Source organism: Misgurnus anguillicaudatus, chromosome 19, assembly GCF_027580225.2.
Source record: "Misgurnus anguillicaudatus chromosome 19, ASM2758022v2, whole genome shotgun sequence".
Lineage (NCBI taxonomy): Eukaryota > Metazoa > Chordata > Actinopteri > Cypriniformes > Cobitidae > Misgurnus > Misgurnus anguillicaudatus.
In genome coordinates, this window is record NC_073355.2 from 17,112,750 (window position 1) to 17,131,341 (window position 18,592).

The following is an 18,592-nucleotide window of genomic DNA, read 5'->3' on the forward strand; positions in this document are numbered from 1 at the left end:
TGAGTGTACATATTATTGTATATATAAATACACACATACATTAATTTATTTAAGGGAAAATTTATTTAGGTTTTTTATATTTATAACATAAAATATATTTAAATAACATTAACATGTGTGTATTTATAAATATAAAAATACACACAGTGCACACGAACAATAATGCAAACAACTTTTATTTTGTATGCAATTAATCGCAATCAATCTTTTGACAGCCCTACTTTTAAAGGTCGCCATATCGGTGTGTAAATGTGGGTCTCACACCACATGGATTTGCAAACGAAAACCAGCCCATATGACTGAAAGTAAAACATAAGTTAGAAAGAAGACTCACCCGGCTTTCCCCAAAAATTGGAGAATCAGGTAGGCCTACCCCATCAGACATAATTGTCTGTAATAGAGCTTAAAACTTAAATGATGAATGTAGCTGGGTTTTTTATTGGCTTGTTACATACATTGTTTTATGCGAACTCTATACAAATATTTTATTCATCTAATAAAACAGCAAAATCTCAAAAGGTTATAAATGGCATTAAGCTTGCACCTCTGTTTTGTTCTGTTTGAACCAGGTGCAACTGCAGAAGTCTTTTTTTTATTAAAAATGAACCTAGTATTACAACGAGAAAGAGACATATAAAGAAGAAATAAAAGTTATTTAATTTTTACCAAAATATATAAAATATACCAAAACTTGTTTGAGAAAAACAACAAAAACGCGCTTTTTAAAAACAAAAGTTTTTAAAGGACTCTTACAAGTGGAAAATAGTTCTTCCGGTTTTGCAAGACTTTCTCACAGTTGCTGGCTTCAATCTTCCACAGTCACGCCTTAACAACTCACGCTCTGGCATATTCACGTTATTGCTGGAGATTTCCAGAAACTGTCACAAGAGGCCGTGATTCAGCAGTTTTCCTAGTAGGCTATGTTTAGCGTTTCTTGCTGTTATGACATCAAATAACTTGTCCACATAAATGTAAATATAATACATGTGTTTTCTGCCACTAAAATATTTTCCTCGAATTACATTTCCATATACTGTATATAAATATTCCAACTTTTATAACATTACACTTATTTGTCAAATCCTACTACATTCTAAAAAGCATGTGTTATTTTTTTTTACACATTTTTTGTTGTTATTCTATTTAACACACTATGCCTTATTATAACACACAGTCCCAGACTGAAATAAGTTGCCTTAATGTAAAAACACTTTGTTTTGACGTATCTTAAAATATATCAGTACCATTGTTTTGTCTCAAGATGCAAACCAATTTTTTTGTAAGGTTTGTTTGTAAAAGCTAATTAAATGTCCTAATATAATTAGGCCTAGTTCTGGATTAATCTAAACCCTGTCTGGATTGTGTCAGTTTGTGTTAAAATAAATAATGTACATGTGTTGTTTCAATAATAATACAGAGATGTGTATAGTTTTTAACTAGTCTCTGTGTTATTTTTAACACATTCATTTTTAAAGTGTAGTCTAGATGTAAAAATTTTAGGCTTGGAAATGTAGAAGTCACGATGACAGTGCTATAATATTGTTCTTGAACATTATGGTTATGTGTCATCGTGTGCACAAAAGGATGTGTTTGTTTATATTAAATTTATATCTTTCTCTACTTTTAATAGATGGCTTCATTACCTTCAGTTATCTTAGCTGCCTAACAATTATCCACGAAAAACAAATTCCTCTGGCAGATAACCAAAAATATTTTCAGATAGTAAAATAAGTTGGTTTGAGCATGAACTGCCTATTTGATCCACATGGTGGCAGTGTTTTTATGTAAAAATATAACAACCTGCATTACAACAAATAAGTTAAGTGTACACTCTTAAAACAGATGTGTTGAAAATAACACACCAGTGTTAGTTTAGGGACAACACACTAAATGCGTTGTCCCAGAATCCATACATCTATTGAAAAACACATTTTGTGTTACTTTTAACAAAACTTGTGTTTTTAACACGAAATCAACACAAAATCAGACATAATGTTTTAAAATTGTGTAAAAAAATGTGTAGAAAATTAACAAATCCTTTCTTTAAAGTGCAGAAAAGATGTTCAGTACTACAGATATAAAATGAAATTTTTGAGTAAGATATTTAGAAAGAGCTGCCTTTTCAAAATTAATTTCTTCACTGTTCGTGCTCAGAGATATATTATTTCCTTTTGATTTGATCAAATACTACATTGAATCACCCAGTTGACTGTGAATAGAATAATAGCAACTAATAATAACAACTAAAAACAGAAAACTGGTTGTCGAGTTTAGCACTATTGTTAACTGTATGACCAGCCTGATCTCACGAGAATGGCTATTCGTGCTCAATTCATCATTTTTTTTCTCATGAAAAAACAATAACAACGAAACCCCTTCCCCGCCCCTAACCCCAACCTCATGGGTCAAAGCAAATCGTACCAAAACTTACGAATGTGGTCTTATGAATTTATATGCATTAGCTAACTATAAAATATGTACGAATTCTCGTGAGTATGACTGCGTTTACACTGACATTTTGTACAACATCATTTATTCCCTCATTTGAATCAATGCTCTCCGCAGCCTGGGTTGGCTCTCCAAATTTGCTTGATTTAATCCTATTTTTTTTAGTAACACTTAGTTAGCACACTTGGTGCCTGTTAATATCTGATTCAATAAACTGAAAAAATCTGACTGTAATCTTTACATATTTCAAAGAGTGCTGAAGCACTTGCTGAAGTTTTTCAGGTTCACAATGTAAAATGTATTGTCACGTGTTTTGATTTCTTGCTTTCACAAGCATGGCTTTGATTTTATACAGATTAATTAAATTATAAATTAGATTTTCTTTTACTGAATGTTGAGTGAAATTGTTTAATTTTTAAGTGTTTATTTAGAAAACGAAAACTATTAGAGAATGCCAAAATAAGGATTATTTATTGGATTAATGCATTTATTTATTTATTTGTAACATTTTTTATAGTAGTATATTTCCCTTTTCTATATGGCAATATCCTGCCCTTATGTCACACCCCATGGTTGCACAAAATATAATAATTTAGTGAAGAAGATTAAGAGCTAATGTTCAGGCTGTGAGACCACATGGATTCTGAAATCTTTAATAACTCCTAGCATGTTAATTAGTGTATTGAACGCTCAACCGATGATCCAATTTAAAGATCTGTAAAATTCCAATATTTGCAGCAGGTTTAGACAACGCACATAAACACAAGCGTCCTCGTACACATGCACACGCATATAAATTATTCAAAACAAAGAGCACTCAATCGTCGCCCTCATTATGCAACAGTGCACAGTCATGCTCCTGGAGGCCCGTGTAAAAGATCACATTTTAGCTCATCTCACATTCTTTCCCGGTACAAGAGCACCTGGCTCATAAGCTGCTAATTTTGCTGCCAGATGGCACCTCTCACAGAACACCTGCTTCATCATCGGGATTCCTTTACATTGCCCAAACTCTGTCTGCTCGAATAGTAAAAGGATTGTAATAATTTCATATCCGCTTATGATCCCTTCTTTGCAGGAGCAAACGTTTATGCTTACAAATGTGCCATGGATCTCTGCCAAAATGTCTCCCCGGGTCATCCTCGGTTTCTCTGCGCTGTGACAATGCCTGTCAAATAGTGTCGTAAGTGCTTTTGTTTAAGAGCTGCTCATCACCATTTCTCACTCACCATGTCAGCCGTGTCACAAATTTCCCAGGTGTCCAGTATACTCGCAAAGCATTTCACTTTTTATGGGTGTGTTTGACACACAGTGCTTCATACACAAATTCACACTTTCTAAACTGTGGGGGTTTCCTGTTGAAATGTGACTGCACTTATCTAAGACCACCACACCATGACCCATGAGTTTTAAATGTTTCGGAGAGACAGAATGCAAACATTACATAAGAAAAGTCTCTCTAAGTATAAATTCATTATATGTAGATTTTCTGTCACACTTTAAAATAAAGTGTTTTATTGGAGTGTAATTATATATTAAATATTTAATTTGTAGAAGGATTTGGTTAAGGGTTAGTTGCATGTAATGATTAGTAAGTAACATGCGCAAGAAAAACACACATGCTACCCATCATACAGATCTTAATAAGATTTTTATTTAAATTTGCGAAATTGTATCTTTGTTTTAATGCAGCAAAATCTTTACAATATATATATGAAAAGTTTTTTATGCATGATCAAACCTACAACTTTTCACACGTTAGTTCACTCCAAAATACATGCAGTGACACAAGGGTGAGCAGCTTTTTCAGTCCCAGTAAAAACAAACAAGTCATTCTTTGTTTTGTCCTTACATTCAGTTGAGCGCATCCAGAAATATAAGCTAGGCAGTGACTCTAAATTGGATCGTAATTACTGGCACGACAAATTGAAGGGAAGCAATCCAACGTATTTTCTATTATGAGATAGTATTATTCTTGGTTAATAATCCCTTTATGCATGATTGAATTTTGATAGGCTGTCTGAATGATAATTGCGGGTAATAACCACAGCATCTGAAGGCTTGTTAAGCTTTGGTGATTGGACATATAGGTTATTCTTATCAAGAATTGCAAAGCAGGTTTAGATGTGTACATATTACAATATGTATATCGTTACAGTACAACACTGTGTTAGAGCTCTTTTCTTAAATGAAATTAAAGGTTTGATTTGTAATTTTGGTTATCTACTTATATATTTTTTTAATCACACATACAACAGCGGGACAATAATTACAGCTCTTTCTTTATAAAATGCCAGAGCTACACTTTATATATTATATGCGATTTAAAAAACAATAGGCTTAGCTTTTAATTTTAAAAGAAGAAAAAGGTTAATTTAACAAAAAATTAACTTGGTTAAACTTGAACTTAAACTTGAATTTAAAACCAAATTTCAACATTAAAAAGTTGTAACTTACGCGTAAGTTAAAATATTGCTAAAAATATAAACTAATGTGTAAACCATATTTACATAACATAACTAATAAAATATTCCAACTGTTTTGAGCAAAGTGACAGCGCGACTTGTTAACGCTGTGGATCGCCTTTCAGTCTTTTGTTTAAGCAGATTTTTTTTCAACGCGTTAATGGGCCAGAAGAGGAGGCGGCTCAGGGCCAGAGTTGAGGGGAGGGTGAATGTAAAAGAGGCGTCAATAACGTGTCAAAAACAATGAACCAAAATACAACCCGAATAAAGAGAAGAAAGAAGTGAACAGATGGAGTGAGGCAGGGAGGAAACGCAAAGTCAGGGCCATTTAGGATGTTAAGACGGTCGGGCCTGAATAAAATGTGACTTTTAGCTTTTGATTTAAAATAGGCTAAGTAATATTTTAGTAGGCTAAGCCTATGGCCCTTGGAAACAGACTACCGCGTGATGGCGCTGCTGTATTCGAGTTCAGTATAAATCGTCTCGTAGAGTCGTAATTAAAAAGACAACCTCATTAATGAGCGATATAACTTTTATCAATTAGCTCGTCAACGGATGCTTAAAAGTGACTTACTGTTTATTCGCAAAGTGGTGTAAACGAGCCACTGACGTTGATTAACTTAGTGTTGTACAATTTAGGCGGCCTAATAAACGGCTGAGGATAATGCAACTTTCATGGATGGTGCAGTGGGGAGTGTTTTTTGGAAATGAAATATGTCCTATTCGCTTCATGGAAAGAGAACAGCACACGCAATTCATTAAGAAGATAGCTTGTTAATTAGCGCTAAGTTAACCTGATTTCTCTTAATTAAAACATCTTTCCTCGTTTACGATGTGGATATATGCAGATCTCATGGGCTTTGAATTTTCTACAGCAGCAGATGGCCAGGCTGCGGATAATAGTTAGCGCTCTCCCTGCCTCAGATCCCTACAACGTGAGCTAGCGACCTGGCAGGAGATTAACGGACAGCCAAATCTTAACAAAAGAAACGTTTAACCATTTCTGGCCCACGCTGCTTAGGTATATGATGAGAGCATGTTTGACTTAACATGAGGCACTTTAATCAGATTAAAGTGTTTTTGTTGTTAAATACAAGTTAAGTTCTAAGAGAGACATAAGACACCTGCAGGCATGGTGATGTCAAGATTGGGCCTTTTTTTGTAGGCCCAAGTTCATGACAGCTATGTTCCTCTCATGTTAGGGGAAATTAGGCATGTCAACGCTCTGAATGCTCTCGGATTTTGTATTACACTTCTAGTCGTTTATTTATAAAAAATAAATAAATAATTAGGATACATAAGGCAAGCACGTACTTTGGTACTTTTGGTTCTTAAGGGAGACAGTTGTCTCTTTGCATTCCCTAAGATCCGAGACACTTCAGGAATTAAATGGGGTTAGGAGGGAGATTTGGTTATTTTCCTTCCCCGTTGTGTTATATTACTAGATTGAAGTTGAATAATAAGCAGTGAGTCAAACTGCACACCCTTCATCTGCGGAGCTGTAATTAACGGGAAAAATGCAGGCGGTGAAAAAATGCAAATGATTCCGCACAAAGGCTTCTCACAAATTGGCGTCACCATTTCTCAAATTATATCATTACTATATTTTGAAAATGTTAATCTGTTGAGCGGATTTCCCGGGGGAGTTGAGTAAATTAGTTCTATTTCCGAACTGCCTCGCTACGATGGCACGGGAGCGACAAGCACCTCTGATTTGCTGATTACAATTAGACTCCCCAGTTTGGGCTCCTTCAAGCATTGATAATTTTCGGCATATTAAGCACGTTTTAGCAAAGGTGATAAGTCAGTTTTAATTGAAATGAAATTATTATTCTAATGGAAGTTTGGTTATTATTATTAGGAGGCCGCACTCATTTCAGATTCCTTTTTAATATATAAATGCGGAGAGTAAAAAGATTTTGAAGGGTATTAGGGTGTCAGGATTGAATGAGGTAATTTGAAGGGAATTACTTTCCCTTCTATCAGAAATGAAGTGAATTAAAAGTCCAAATCAATCGCTTTCACTTCTCCATTCTACTTTGACAGGAGCACAATTACAGATAATTAGATGGAGGAAACTTTTAATTGTAGGGATTAAGAAGAGGGGGGAAATTTTCAGGATCAGAGAAAATTTGGAAACAGCGTTTCCTGCCTGCTAAAATCGAATCAAAGGATTTGCTCTAAAACAGTAATGCCACGTCTTTCTGTTTAATTGGAACTGCATCTCGTCGTATCAAATCGTTCACAACAATTAATTTAGATTTAATTCTATAATTATCATCAAATCGAATAATGTGCAACTTAATTTAGATAGTTAAAAATTAACGCGCGTGAAGTTAATTGAGTAATTAAACTCCTCAGCTGTTGCGTATTAATTTGCTAGCCTAATTAAAAATGAATTTGATTTTATGTAATGTTAGTGATGCGGGCCTCGGTGTTGGATGGGCGCTTTGATTAGTTTGTTTGGTTAGGCGTTACATCTGAACACCTGCTGTTAATGGGGTCACTGACGTCTACTTGATTGCACATGCTCTTTTTCCGCCAGAGGCATGGCTTGAAGAGTAGCTTTGGGTGGGTTCTGCTCAGGTACACTCCAATAATCTAGCCTATTTTGAGTTTAGATAACTTCATGTAACTGACATTTCACCTGCTAATTATAAGACATCGTGGGATGGGGATTTTAAGCTATGTCTCAGTTATATAATGGCTTCATAGGAAAGTCCCAATATGCATGCGGGAAAGGTAGCGTGGTGTATACGGTGATACTGTGTGTCTGTGTTTGTTTTGTGGATGAGGTCCAGTCTGACTCTGTCTTGTCCCCTGGGAGTTGATCTAATAAAGTTGTGGACTTTGTATAATCCAGAATGATTGAAACGTTCGTGTGAACTGTAAAGGTCTATCATATGTATTCCACAATTACCACTCTTTAAAGCAAATTCACTTTACGTAACACACAGCACGTATTTATAGGCTAACTCAATTTTATCACTGAGATACGATAAACAATTGATCATGTTCAATGAACCAAACCGTTCAATGTCCAGTTTTTATATGAGGGTCCAATATTATTACACGAATCTATTGTCAGTCTAAGGCATTATTTAGTAATGTGGCCCACTCAGTGCTTAGATTGTGAATGAACCCAGAATCCAAATAAATGGCAAATAAGACAGTCTAACAACGTCCCTGAAAGCAAGCCTTGTTCGTCTTATTATCGGGTTAATTAAAGCTAGGATCTGACAATGCCACTTGGTTGTAGAAAAACGGATTTAAATGCAATGTCTCCCGGGAACGCGTGTCAAGGGTTGCTTTTCATTGAGCTAAGATCGCACCAGGACGAGACCGCGCCCTGAACTGTCAAAGCTGCAATTATAGAATTTTGATGTTCAAAAGGGATCCGGATAAACCGAATTATTCATTCTTGTGTACAGTATGATAATATGAGTTTAAGACACAAAGAAAATGACTTGCAAAGATTCATCAAACTTCTAAAAGCGTTTTTTTTAAATAGATGGATAAAAGCCAAGATCTTGAGACACTTTTAAAGGGTTCATTAAAATTTAAACACGCAGAGGGGTGCAATTTGGGCTCGAGGTCAAGAGACGAACGGATTATATACTTCCTCATAATAATATTAATTAAACAATTTGCATGCTAATAAGGTAACAATTATCAGTGCCTCTGTTGAAAGATTCGGGTTATTACAACACGCCAATCCGGGTGCCAAGGGTCAGGGAATGAGTGGGGAGCGAAATTTCAACTCAGATTAACGTTATGACAACTCCAGACATTGGCCAAATAAAGTCGAATTAATTCTCTTTAATGTGAGTGGAGGCAGGTCCTTTAAAAGCTGTGGGACTGATTACATTCAACATTCACAAGCACAGTTCACTTGCCTATATTAACACCACATTCAAAAACGTATATATTTAATGCAAGACAAACAATTGGTAATATATATTTAGTTTGAGTTAAGTATAACTAAAAGGACAACCATTGTAAATAAAGAATAAAATGTTAAATAATACACTTTTTTTAACATCTTTTCTACTGTTCTTTTAGGCAACATAATTCCTACAATAGTAGATATTATTATCTGTTAACACGTCTTGTTGACCATACATTTATTTAATTAAATATTAATTAATACTCATGGGAGAACAGCTTACATTAAGACGAATATTGGTCTTCCTCAAGCCCACAATTCAAAAGCATAATATACAGTATCCACAAATAAACTGAATGCAATATACACATAAGTTCTTTAAATGACAGTAATTACACCAAAGTGATATGGCTGGGGAAATATATCTCATTTTCTTTTAAATGTCGAGTGGTTGCTAATTAGCCATTCGTGTAATTAAAAGTTCATTTATTCCTCCAGCAAAATCAAATGAGTTGGTTAAGATAATTTCCTGTTTTAAGCATTTTCTTAATCTAGTGACGTTTCAATATCGGACTGGTTGTAGATGTGAATCACATTTGACAGGTTTATTTAAAGAATATCTTTAGATTGACTTGTGACAAGCAGTCCAAGTATGACCATAAATACAGTGGGTCAGTCCATTTGTCACAAGTGAATCTTATACTTGCATGCTGAAAGCAACATTTCAGCTTGCTGTTGTATTGGCGTATATGTCCTTTTGTGAGTTGTCCGTGTATGTGTGTGTGCATGTGTGTGTAAAAAAGATTGGATTTGAATAGAGGGACATTGTCTCAAACGGTGATGAATCTGCCGCCGCGTGTGGCTGCGGTCCGAGGTGAGATTTCAGTGTCTATTTAGCGTTTAACTGGGTATCAAATCTGATCGCTCTCCCTCTACGGCCCCCTGTGTAGTCGTGATGTAGTTCTTATCAAAGCCCTCCTGTCTTGTTGTGACAGCTCTGATATTGTTTATTGAGGTGGATGTCAGGTTTAATTAGCAATCGATATGGAAAGCGTTTTCAGACCACGTCTCTGACGTCAGCGCCGATTAACGCTTCTCATTGGTCTCAAATTCCCAGAGCCGAAGCTAATTATTGGAAGCTTCGTGTTGATAAAGAACAGCTCATCCTGCTCCCCACATCATGTCCCCTCCTCGCTGGCCACTCGCGCTGCATGTGTTTTAAATTCACATCACCGACCACCAGACGTCGTTTCCTTTTGCCTGGGAGATGATGGACAGCAGGATACTGGATCCACCTCATGCCCAGTTCGGAGGCTCCCTCGGTGGGATGGTGAGCTTTCCGTACCATCTCAGCCACCATCATGTCTACGAATTAGCCGGTCATCAACTTCAATCTACGGCCGCGGTTCCTTTCTCGATAGACGGATTACTTAACGGCTCGTGCACAGCGTCCGTGGTTAATTCTAACCCGCTCTTGTCGTCTGGCTGCGGTATGAATGGAGATAACCAACAGTACAAACTGACAGGTAAGCAAGCAGACTTGCCAAAACTGGCTTTATTACCTTTAATGGTCGCAATAACCGCATGTGTTTGTCTTGTTGTTGACGAAAGAAGAGTTTCCCTTCAAAGCTTTGTAGAATGAATTTTAGCATGTGAAACAAAAGAAGCCTTTCTCTCATGTGCTCGTATAGGCGGACTTGGAGAGACGATTTGCATTATTTTACTGTAAAATTGTAGGTTATTGTACGCTACTGTCTTCATCATACGGTTTCTCGGTATTTGTTATGACAACACTTCACAAAGAAAACAATAATTACTTTTATCTTCGCCCTATTCCACGATCACACATAGTTAAGGCTCATGAAGATAAATAAACACCGTAAAGAATATCAGTGGGCCCACTTTTTTATGGTGGACACAACTGAGCAAGTTAGACCCGATTGTAATTTATTTTTTCTCATATAGATTCGGGGGATCCAGAGAAGGATAGCCCGGGTTGTAAAAGAAGACGAACTCGTACCAATTTCACTGGCTGGCAGCTGGAGGAATTAGAGAAAGCTTTTAATGAAAGTCACTATCCAGATGTGTTCATGAGGGAAGCACTTGCTCTGAGATTGGATTTAATAGAATCAAGAGTGCAGGTAAATTCCCTGAATTTATCATTCAAGTGTTGTGATGTGACGTTTTTAAACCAATGGATCGAAATTATTCTGCTGACAATACAACGTGTTTTTTGCATCATCGTTTAAGTTTTGGTTCTTTAATCTTCCATGAAAATGTTTTATTTGTTCAGATGAAGAAAAATGCTTTTTTTGTTTTTGTTTAAAATTGCATTTATTACGGTTTAGACATCTTTATTTTTAAATGCTATTAAAACAACATATTTGTTAATGTTAATGTAATCTATTTATTTATAGTGTAGACTATGTAGTAGGCCCCATAGATTTCCTTGAAAAAATAAATAAACAAAAATAACAAAAAAAAAATCTTGAATAAATTGTAGTATTATTTTTTATTATCCTTTTTACAACTACAATCGTTTGTAAATATAGGAGAAACGATACGTATGCATTCCTTATGAAATATTACAGATTAATGTCATTTTATAGATACATAACGGTGTTATAAATTCGGTTATTGTATAATGTGGAGGTTTAATCTTCCAAAATAGCCTTTCTTTTTCAGGCGAGCGGTATTCAATGTTATGGTCTGCAATATTAACATTAAACGTTTGGCCTACAAATCCAAATGGTTTGCCGAAAAATAAAAAGAGTCAAAAAATTCATTGTGTGTTTTGTGTTGTAGGATGCGGCCTTCTTTTACAGCTGATGATGTTGACTTTCAGTTTAAAAATAAGGTCTTAGTTTTAGTATTTGTATAAATATTTTTTATTTTCATTTTATTGTGACAGTACACTATTTTTACAATATTTATTATTATTTTATTATTAGAATATATAATATTATAATTATTATTATTAGAATATATAATAATATATAATAATATTATATTTGCCAGCTTGATAGATAATCTCATCTCAGTGATAGTAGATGTTGGTCTGCATATCCAAATATACATTTCATATATTGTTCTAAAACGGACCTTTATGTATGTTACATTAGCAATGTTTATTTTATAAAGCGAACGTAATTGTGATTACTTTACATTTACAGGAAAATTAATGTGTGTTTTGTTTTTTCAATGATTAGGTGTGGTTTCAAAACCGCAGGGCAAAGTGGAGAAAAAAGGAGAACACGAAAAAGGGGCCGGGGCGACCTGCACACAACTCTCATCCGACGACCTGCAGCGGCGAGCCCATGGACCCGGAGGAGATTGCCCGCAGAGAACTGGAAAGGATGGAAAAAAAGAAAAGGAAACAAGAAAGAAGGCTTTTAAAGTCCCAGAACAAGCTCCTTCCGGGGGACTTATTTCACACCCCAGGATCTGACAGTGACAGTGGCTTGTCACAAATAACAGACAGTGAACAAAGTATCCACTGCGACATGGTCCGAAACCAAACGCAACCAAGCTGTGACCAAACACCACAGAAACTCCAGAACCAAAGAAACACAGAGAACGACGCGAGTGGATCCGAGCTGGACTCGTCGGACACCGGTCACCAGTCAAACTTGTGCACTAATAGCAGGTCTTCCACTCTTCAAAAACCCAGTCCCTTTAGTGTGGAAAGCCTCCTGTCGGACTCCAGGCCTCGGCGCAAGCCGCACATGGACTTTCCAGTTCCCGCTCCAAGGCCTTTGATAGGGAAAGGACATTTTTTACTTTACCCCATTACACAACCACTAGGTTTCATTGTACCACAGACAGCTCTGAAAACAGCAACACCAAGCCATGAAAATGCTGAAAATGGACACAAAGGGCCAGCTACGGACAATAACTTTGGAAACCCAGGACACAGGAACAGCAAGGAGAACAACAATGTAAACAACATCGGCGCTCGGGCAATCAAAGGCCAGGTCAGTCAGTCGGCCAACATAACGTGTTCACCACAGAGCAGTCCAACACAGACTACCATTAATGGTCATTCTGCGGGCAGCTGTAATGAAAGATGCCCACAAGACATAAAGTTAGACCTCACCGACCCAAAATCTCCACAGTCAGAGAAGAAGGAGCAGTCGTTATCAGACTATCCACCACAGAATTCAAAATCAGCAACAACCAGCAAGGACACCGACAAAGACTCAGTTGATGTCGATATGGAATAAATTAAATTATAGTAGAAACCGAGGTGCGTGTCGATATCCGCGTGACACTCCTTCAAAGATTAACCGAAGAGGAAAAAAGTCGACATATCGAAACGTATCGTTTTCAATGAATATTTATATTCTGATTAGGGGAAATATCTGTGTGAATAATTTGTGTATGTGTGTGGTGGGCTATCAAATGTTTATTGAACAAATAGCAGCAGCTCCCTGTATAACAGACTGTAAAAACAAAAACCAAGACAAAACCTCAAACGTTGTAAAAAGTATTAAGATATTTATATATGTAAGTTTTTCATAAATAAATCGATTGTATACAACAAACATAAGCGTGCGTGGCCCTAAATAGAGCTTAGGTTGTGGGGTATAGCTCATTTTCTTCAAGCTCTGTGTTGTATTTTGTGTATTGCTTTAACAAATTTATTCATCTATAAGCTACACTGAAATGAGGTTACGAGCCGGAGGCGAAAAGACCCGTTCGACTCCTGCAGAGTTTTGATATGAAAGTAATTATTTTCCCGGTGGCTACTGCAGGGATTCAGTTTATTTTAGCCCAAAGGGTTATAATACATTACCGATTTCTAGTGATATGAAATCACATAAACTTCCAAGAATAATAGAATTAGCATGAAAGGCTGGGGTGTCAAATTGAAATACGAAAATAATAGCCCCGGCAGCTGGGAGTGTGTTTGTGCATATTGGATAGGAGATGGGAATTCGTGGGGCGGAATTTTCATGAGCTTTTCACTTTGTCAGGGCCCTTGTAGCCGGCTATATTAAGATAGATGTTCGATGATATCCCTCATTGTTCTGTCGCTTATATTGATGTTCCTGTGTTATCAGCCTATTGATCATGCGTCGGCTGTAATAGGACGGGCGAAGCAAACGTGCCTATTTACAATAGCAGAACACATTTGTTCTAATAGGGTTGGCGGTCCCATGGGACCCTGTGGGGGCTCCCAGACATCTGCGCCTTGACAATATTAGCAATGTTGACCAGATCTAAAGCCGAGGTAAGAAAAGAGAATAAAATAATAGAATTCTGATCATTTTCACTGATAAATATATGTGACATACATCAATAATTAATTACCGTTTTCAATATCCAAGGTTTTTAATTTGCTCACACAGGTGCGTTTATTGTTATTTTTTATGCATCCCCTAGCCCTCTCACTTCCACTGGGCCTTGATTTGCAAATAAATTGAAAATAATAAGTGAGACCGGCGCAAATGAATTTCTGAACCAGTGTCTCTTTCATAATATTTGCATAATTTTCACCAGAGACAGACTTAAAACTCAGCATATGGCGTTCAGGACAGATATAATATACACAAAAGTGCACGATAAAACCACAGGGGGAGAAAAGGAAATATTTCGACGCAATAAATGGTCAATCAATAATACTGCATAAAAGGATGGACCAGAGTCGCTTCAAAAACGATAACAACAGTTATTTATTCCTAATACGTGCTTTATATATTGACAGATAGGTCTTTGAAGCCACCATCTCCCCATATCAAAGCCATGCGAAAAATATATCTTTATTTCATTCGATGAATTGCGTTTTCTGCATAAAAAAAGCAAGCGTTTGGAAAATGTAAGCTGTCTGGAGGTGTCCTTCAATTTACTGAGGTTTTTCCCTTAGTGGGCCACGTTCATGTTTAATTCATTTGCAGTCTGAATAGGAGTATCGCTGGCTGCACACTGGTGGCCTTAAGGTGAAATTAGCGATTTGCTTAAGTAGTTAAGCTTTTGCCGGAAAGCAGCACGCTGTATGATTCAAGACAAACTATCAATCGATATGGCCCAGGCAGCCTCCAGGAGATGTGTCCTCCATGAATCATACTTTATGAATTCAATTTCTACCCGGAGAAATTTTCAATTTGAACGCCGGATCATTATGGGAGAGTGTAAATTGTTTTTGCTCTATTATGCATCGGACGCCATCATTTTTCTTTCTAATTACGGAGGTGTCAGGTCGGGCTGTCATGCAGGCGCTGATTTTCAATTTAACTGATCATCATGCATTCATTTTCCCATTTGATAAATCTGCTATCTCGACGCCGCGCCATGCCTGGAATGTTAAGAGAGAGAGGGAACAGCAAAGTAATGGGTGTGTGTGTCTCTTTGTGTGTGTGTGCGCGCAGCAATAAGTGCAGATCAGGCAGCTAATTTAGCACCTCCTGATATTCCATCTCCATTTCTCATTTTCAACTCTCTAAGGAGAGAAAAGCAGCCCAAAGGCAGAAAGCTGGTATTCAACAACATCAGGGCTAAAACGACTCGGAAAACGCTTGTTTTCCTCAACACATTTTCCAAATTAGGATATCAAGCTTAATTAATGCTAATTGAGTTCCTCAATACGTGTTATTTTTATTTAATAGAATCAAAATCGCGCAATTAATTATCAAGGTGATTTCGGGAGCCTTATTGCAACAGCCCTCCATGAGTGCTTTGTACATCTTTTTTATTTATTTATGGTGGTTTCATATCTTCCCAAAACTCACAGATAGATTGCATTTACCTGGAGGACAGATATAAGGCCAACGGGCCGACTGAGCAGTGATTAAATTCAATGATTTAACATGGCTTGAAAAAAAAAACAATGTGCCTGACTTTTCATATAAATCTTTTTGTAATTAAACGTGTGATTTCACGCAAACAGTTAAAGCCCACTTAAATCCTTTTGCCTTTAATTATGGTTATCATAAACAATTTGCCATAATCTGACGCAAAGCAAAGAGGCAAACAGATTGTGACTAATATTAAATAAATAAATGCGAGTTTAGGTAATGAATTGCTTTGCAAACTGAACACGTCCTGTAACATTGCAATGTTATGCTCACATTTAAATGAAGCTAAATGTATCACAAACGAAAGATAAACATAAACAATTCAAAACCGTCTCGAGGACGTAATGTTATGGCCTTACCATAAAAGCTCAATTGAGGCCCAAAAAATCTGTCACAAACGGCAATATTTTTTTATTTGAAAAGAGAAAAATCTATAGACAAACGAGAAAATCTAAACGTTCACAATGACAAATTGATAGTTAAATAAAATGAAAATAAAAATAAAAGTGATACCTTCTTTATTAATTAAAGACAAGTAAAATATAATCCAAAGCGATAAAATATTCAATTCTTAAGCACGTCAGATATCAAGCGCCCCTGCCTTACTTTGGCTTAATCAATTTAAGGATCGTGCATAAACAATGCCCATGTCAGTTATTCCCTCAACCAGCGTTTGCATGGCAGAGATAAGAGCGTTGAAGTCCGCCGGTGAATTAATGGGCATACGCTGTAAAGTAATCCTAAAATGCATGGCAGAGTAGCTGCAGGATAGGAGCCAAATGTCAAGTACCGTTTTAAGTGATTGTGAGAAAGATCTGAGTGGCACTGCTTTTCTTTGGCTACCAATGGTAGAGCCTTGCAATCACTTCAGCATTACTTATTGAAATAAGATTGAATTTTGATTCAACCACGCCTTATGACAGAATATCTATTTTATTGGCACATTTTCTTACAGATAATAACACAACAGTGTAAATTACAAGGAGACTAATTGAAGTGTTTTGGTGAGTTAATGGAATAATTCCCTTTTGAGAGCAATTAAAAGAGTAAAGGACTGTTTACAATTAGACAGTTTTATTTTCAACAAAGTAAAGTCAACAATTTTTTTTCTTCACAAAACAGAGTCCCAATGGATATTTTTAAATGGGTTTAAACACTTACATTAATATTCTAAGCAATATTTGGCATATGAAGACATCACTTTACAAGAAGTGCACTATGGGGAAAATCAACAAGATCTATCCGCACTTCCATATTTAGATCTTACATTGAAAACATACCCACTAAATTATAAACCTATTTGTCACACATATATGTATTCATATTCAAAATGTTTTACATACATATTTTTGACCCGTTATTAGTCGGTATAATAAACATGACCCTAATGTTCACACTAACTCCCCTGGTCATTGTAGTTATTAAAAATCTAACAGCCTGCGACTGCTGCTTTGCTCTTCTTTTCTAATTATCACCTTATGAAATGTGTTTCATTACCTATATTTCAACTGATAAACTACTGAATTCCGGCCAGAGGAGAATTTGTTGGTCCATGACAATAATCTTAGTGAGGGTTTTTTCATGAATATGGGGAGCCAGCACATATTAGGGTGTCCATAGGGTCCAATAATTACTATACTGAAATGCTAGTATTGAAATAAAAAAATATGTGTTTGAACTAATATGTAATTAAAATAGTCTAATAGTCTCTAATAAGTAAGCAGGATGCATAAGACATAATGAAGTCAAAATGAATGGAAAGAAATACTCCATTATATAATATATAGGTCTAGGCTTTACTCGGTTTAAAAAACCTTTTCAACCTAAATTTTTAACATTTGTATAGCTCAGTGGTAGAGCATTGTGTAAAAGCGCAAAAGGTCATGGGTTTGAATCCTATACTAATAAACAAAGGTTTACCTTGTAATGCAATGTAAGTCGCTTTGGGTAAAAGAATTCAAGCAAATTTGCTACTGCAATTATTTAGCATTTAAAAGAAATGCAATTATTATTATTACCTATAATAAACAATAGAAGAGTCCTGTGTTGGTATACTATACAAATAAACAGGTTTGAACCCATTCTAACTCCCAATAAAAGTCTTCCTTTATTCAAATCTTGCAATTAAAATAATAAACGAATAATTCCCATCTCATGTGATTTACAAAACTATAGCCTCTTATTTAAAAGCTGTGCATTGGTCAATAAAAATATAAATGTTATATTGGCACAAACACAATAGTTGTTTTCCTCTTGATCATCTTACCGAATAATGCACAACCCATAATGAATTGTTAAGAACTGGCACTGTGTGAAGTGTCACAACGAAATGAATCAGAAAATGAAATGCAGAATCTGGCAGTGGTAAGATACAAATCAAATCTAAAAAGATGCGCTTCATTGTGAGTTGACACCAGCGGTTCATTCTCACTTGAAAGCTAATTCATTATCAATTAGAAGTGAAAATGGAGATGGGTGGGAAGGATCCTCCGGAGCTTGGCACCTGTATGTTCCTCCTCACCTGCACTGATGTGCCACAGTAATGGCTAAAGCTCTCGTGGTGATTTAGAAGGCGCTGTGTAAACATGCGTTTCACTCCCCTGTCTTCCCAGGGACTTCAGACCCTAGAGGTTAATGAAGCGTGAAGTGTGAAAACTTCCTGAGATGGGATGAGTTAAATAGGGTTTCCAGATGTTAAGGCAACACTGTCCAAATCTATTTGTAAGTGTCAGGCCTTTACGGGTCACAAATAACTCTAGTTATGTGAAAGATAAATAAGCTCCCCTTTCACCATTTGCCAACTAGCAAAACTAGCGGTTCCTTGATCTATGCGTATGTTAAAAAATATATGGGGTAAGGGAGCGGTATTAAAAATGGATTCTGTGAAGCTAATGTAAGCCATCAAAGCTCAGAAGAAGGTGTAAATGCGTTGATAGTCTCAGTAAAGAACTTGTTAACATCAAAATGACTTCGTATAACCGTGAAGTGACAGTTTGAAG

The 18,592-nt window shown here is 36.2% G+C and overlaps 1 protein-coding gene and 1 long non-coding RNA gene across 2 annotated transcripts in view; both read left to right on the top strand.

Annotated features, from left to right (window-relative positions):
* The first annotated feature begins 211 nt into the window (after positions 1-211).
* The window catches only part of LOC129432130 (uncharacterized), a 41,578-nt gene continuing 23,197 nt past the window's right edge, over positions 212-18,592 (top strand). Inside the window, exons 1-2 of the long non-coding RNA XR_012359167.1 lie at positions 212-363; positions 3,527-3,631. This is a non-coding gene — a long non-coding RNA (uncharacterized lncRNA). The remainder of the gene's footprint in view (positions 364-3,526; positions 3,632-18,592) is intronic.
* On the top strand, positions 9,467-13,348 carry uncx (UNC homeobox). Its single transcript, XM_055190313.2, has 3 exons — positions 9,467-10,325; positions 10,765-10,940; positions 12,009-13,348. Exons 1-3 carry the CDS (start codon positions 10,067-10,069, stop codon positions 13,020-13,022), a joined length of 1,449 nt encoding a protein of 482 aa, XP_055046288.1. The 5' UTR covers positions 9,467-10,066; the 3' UTR covers positions 13,023-13,348.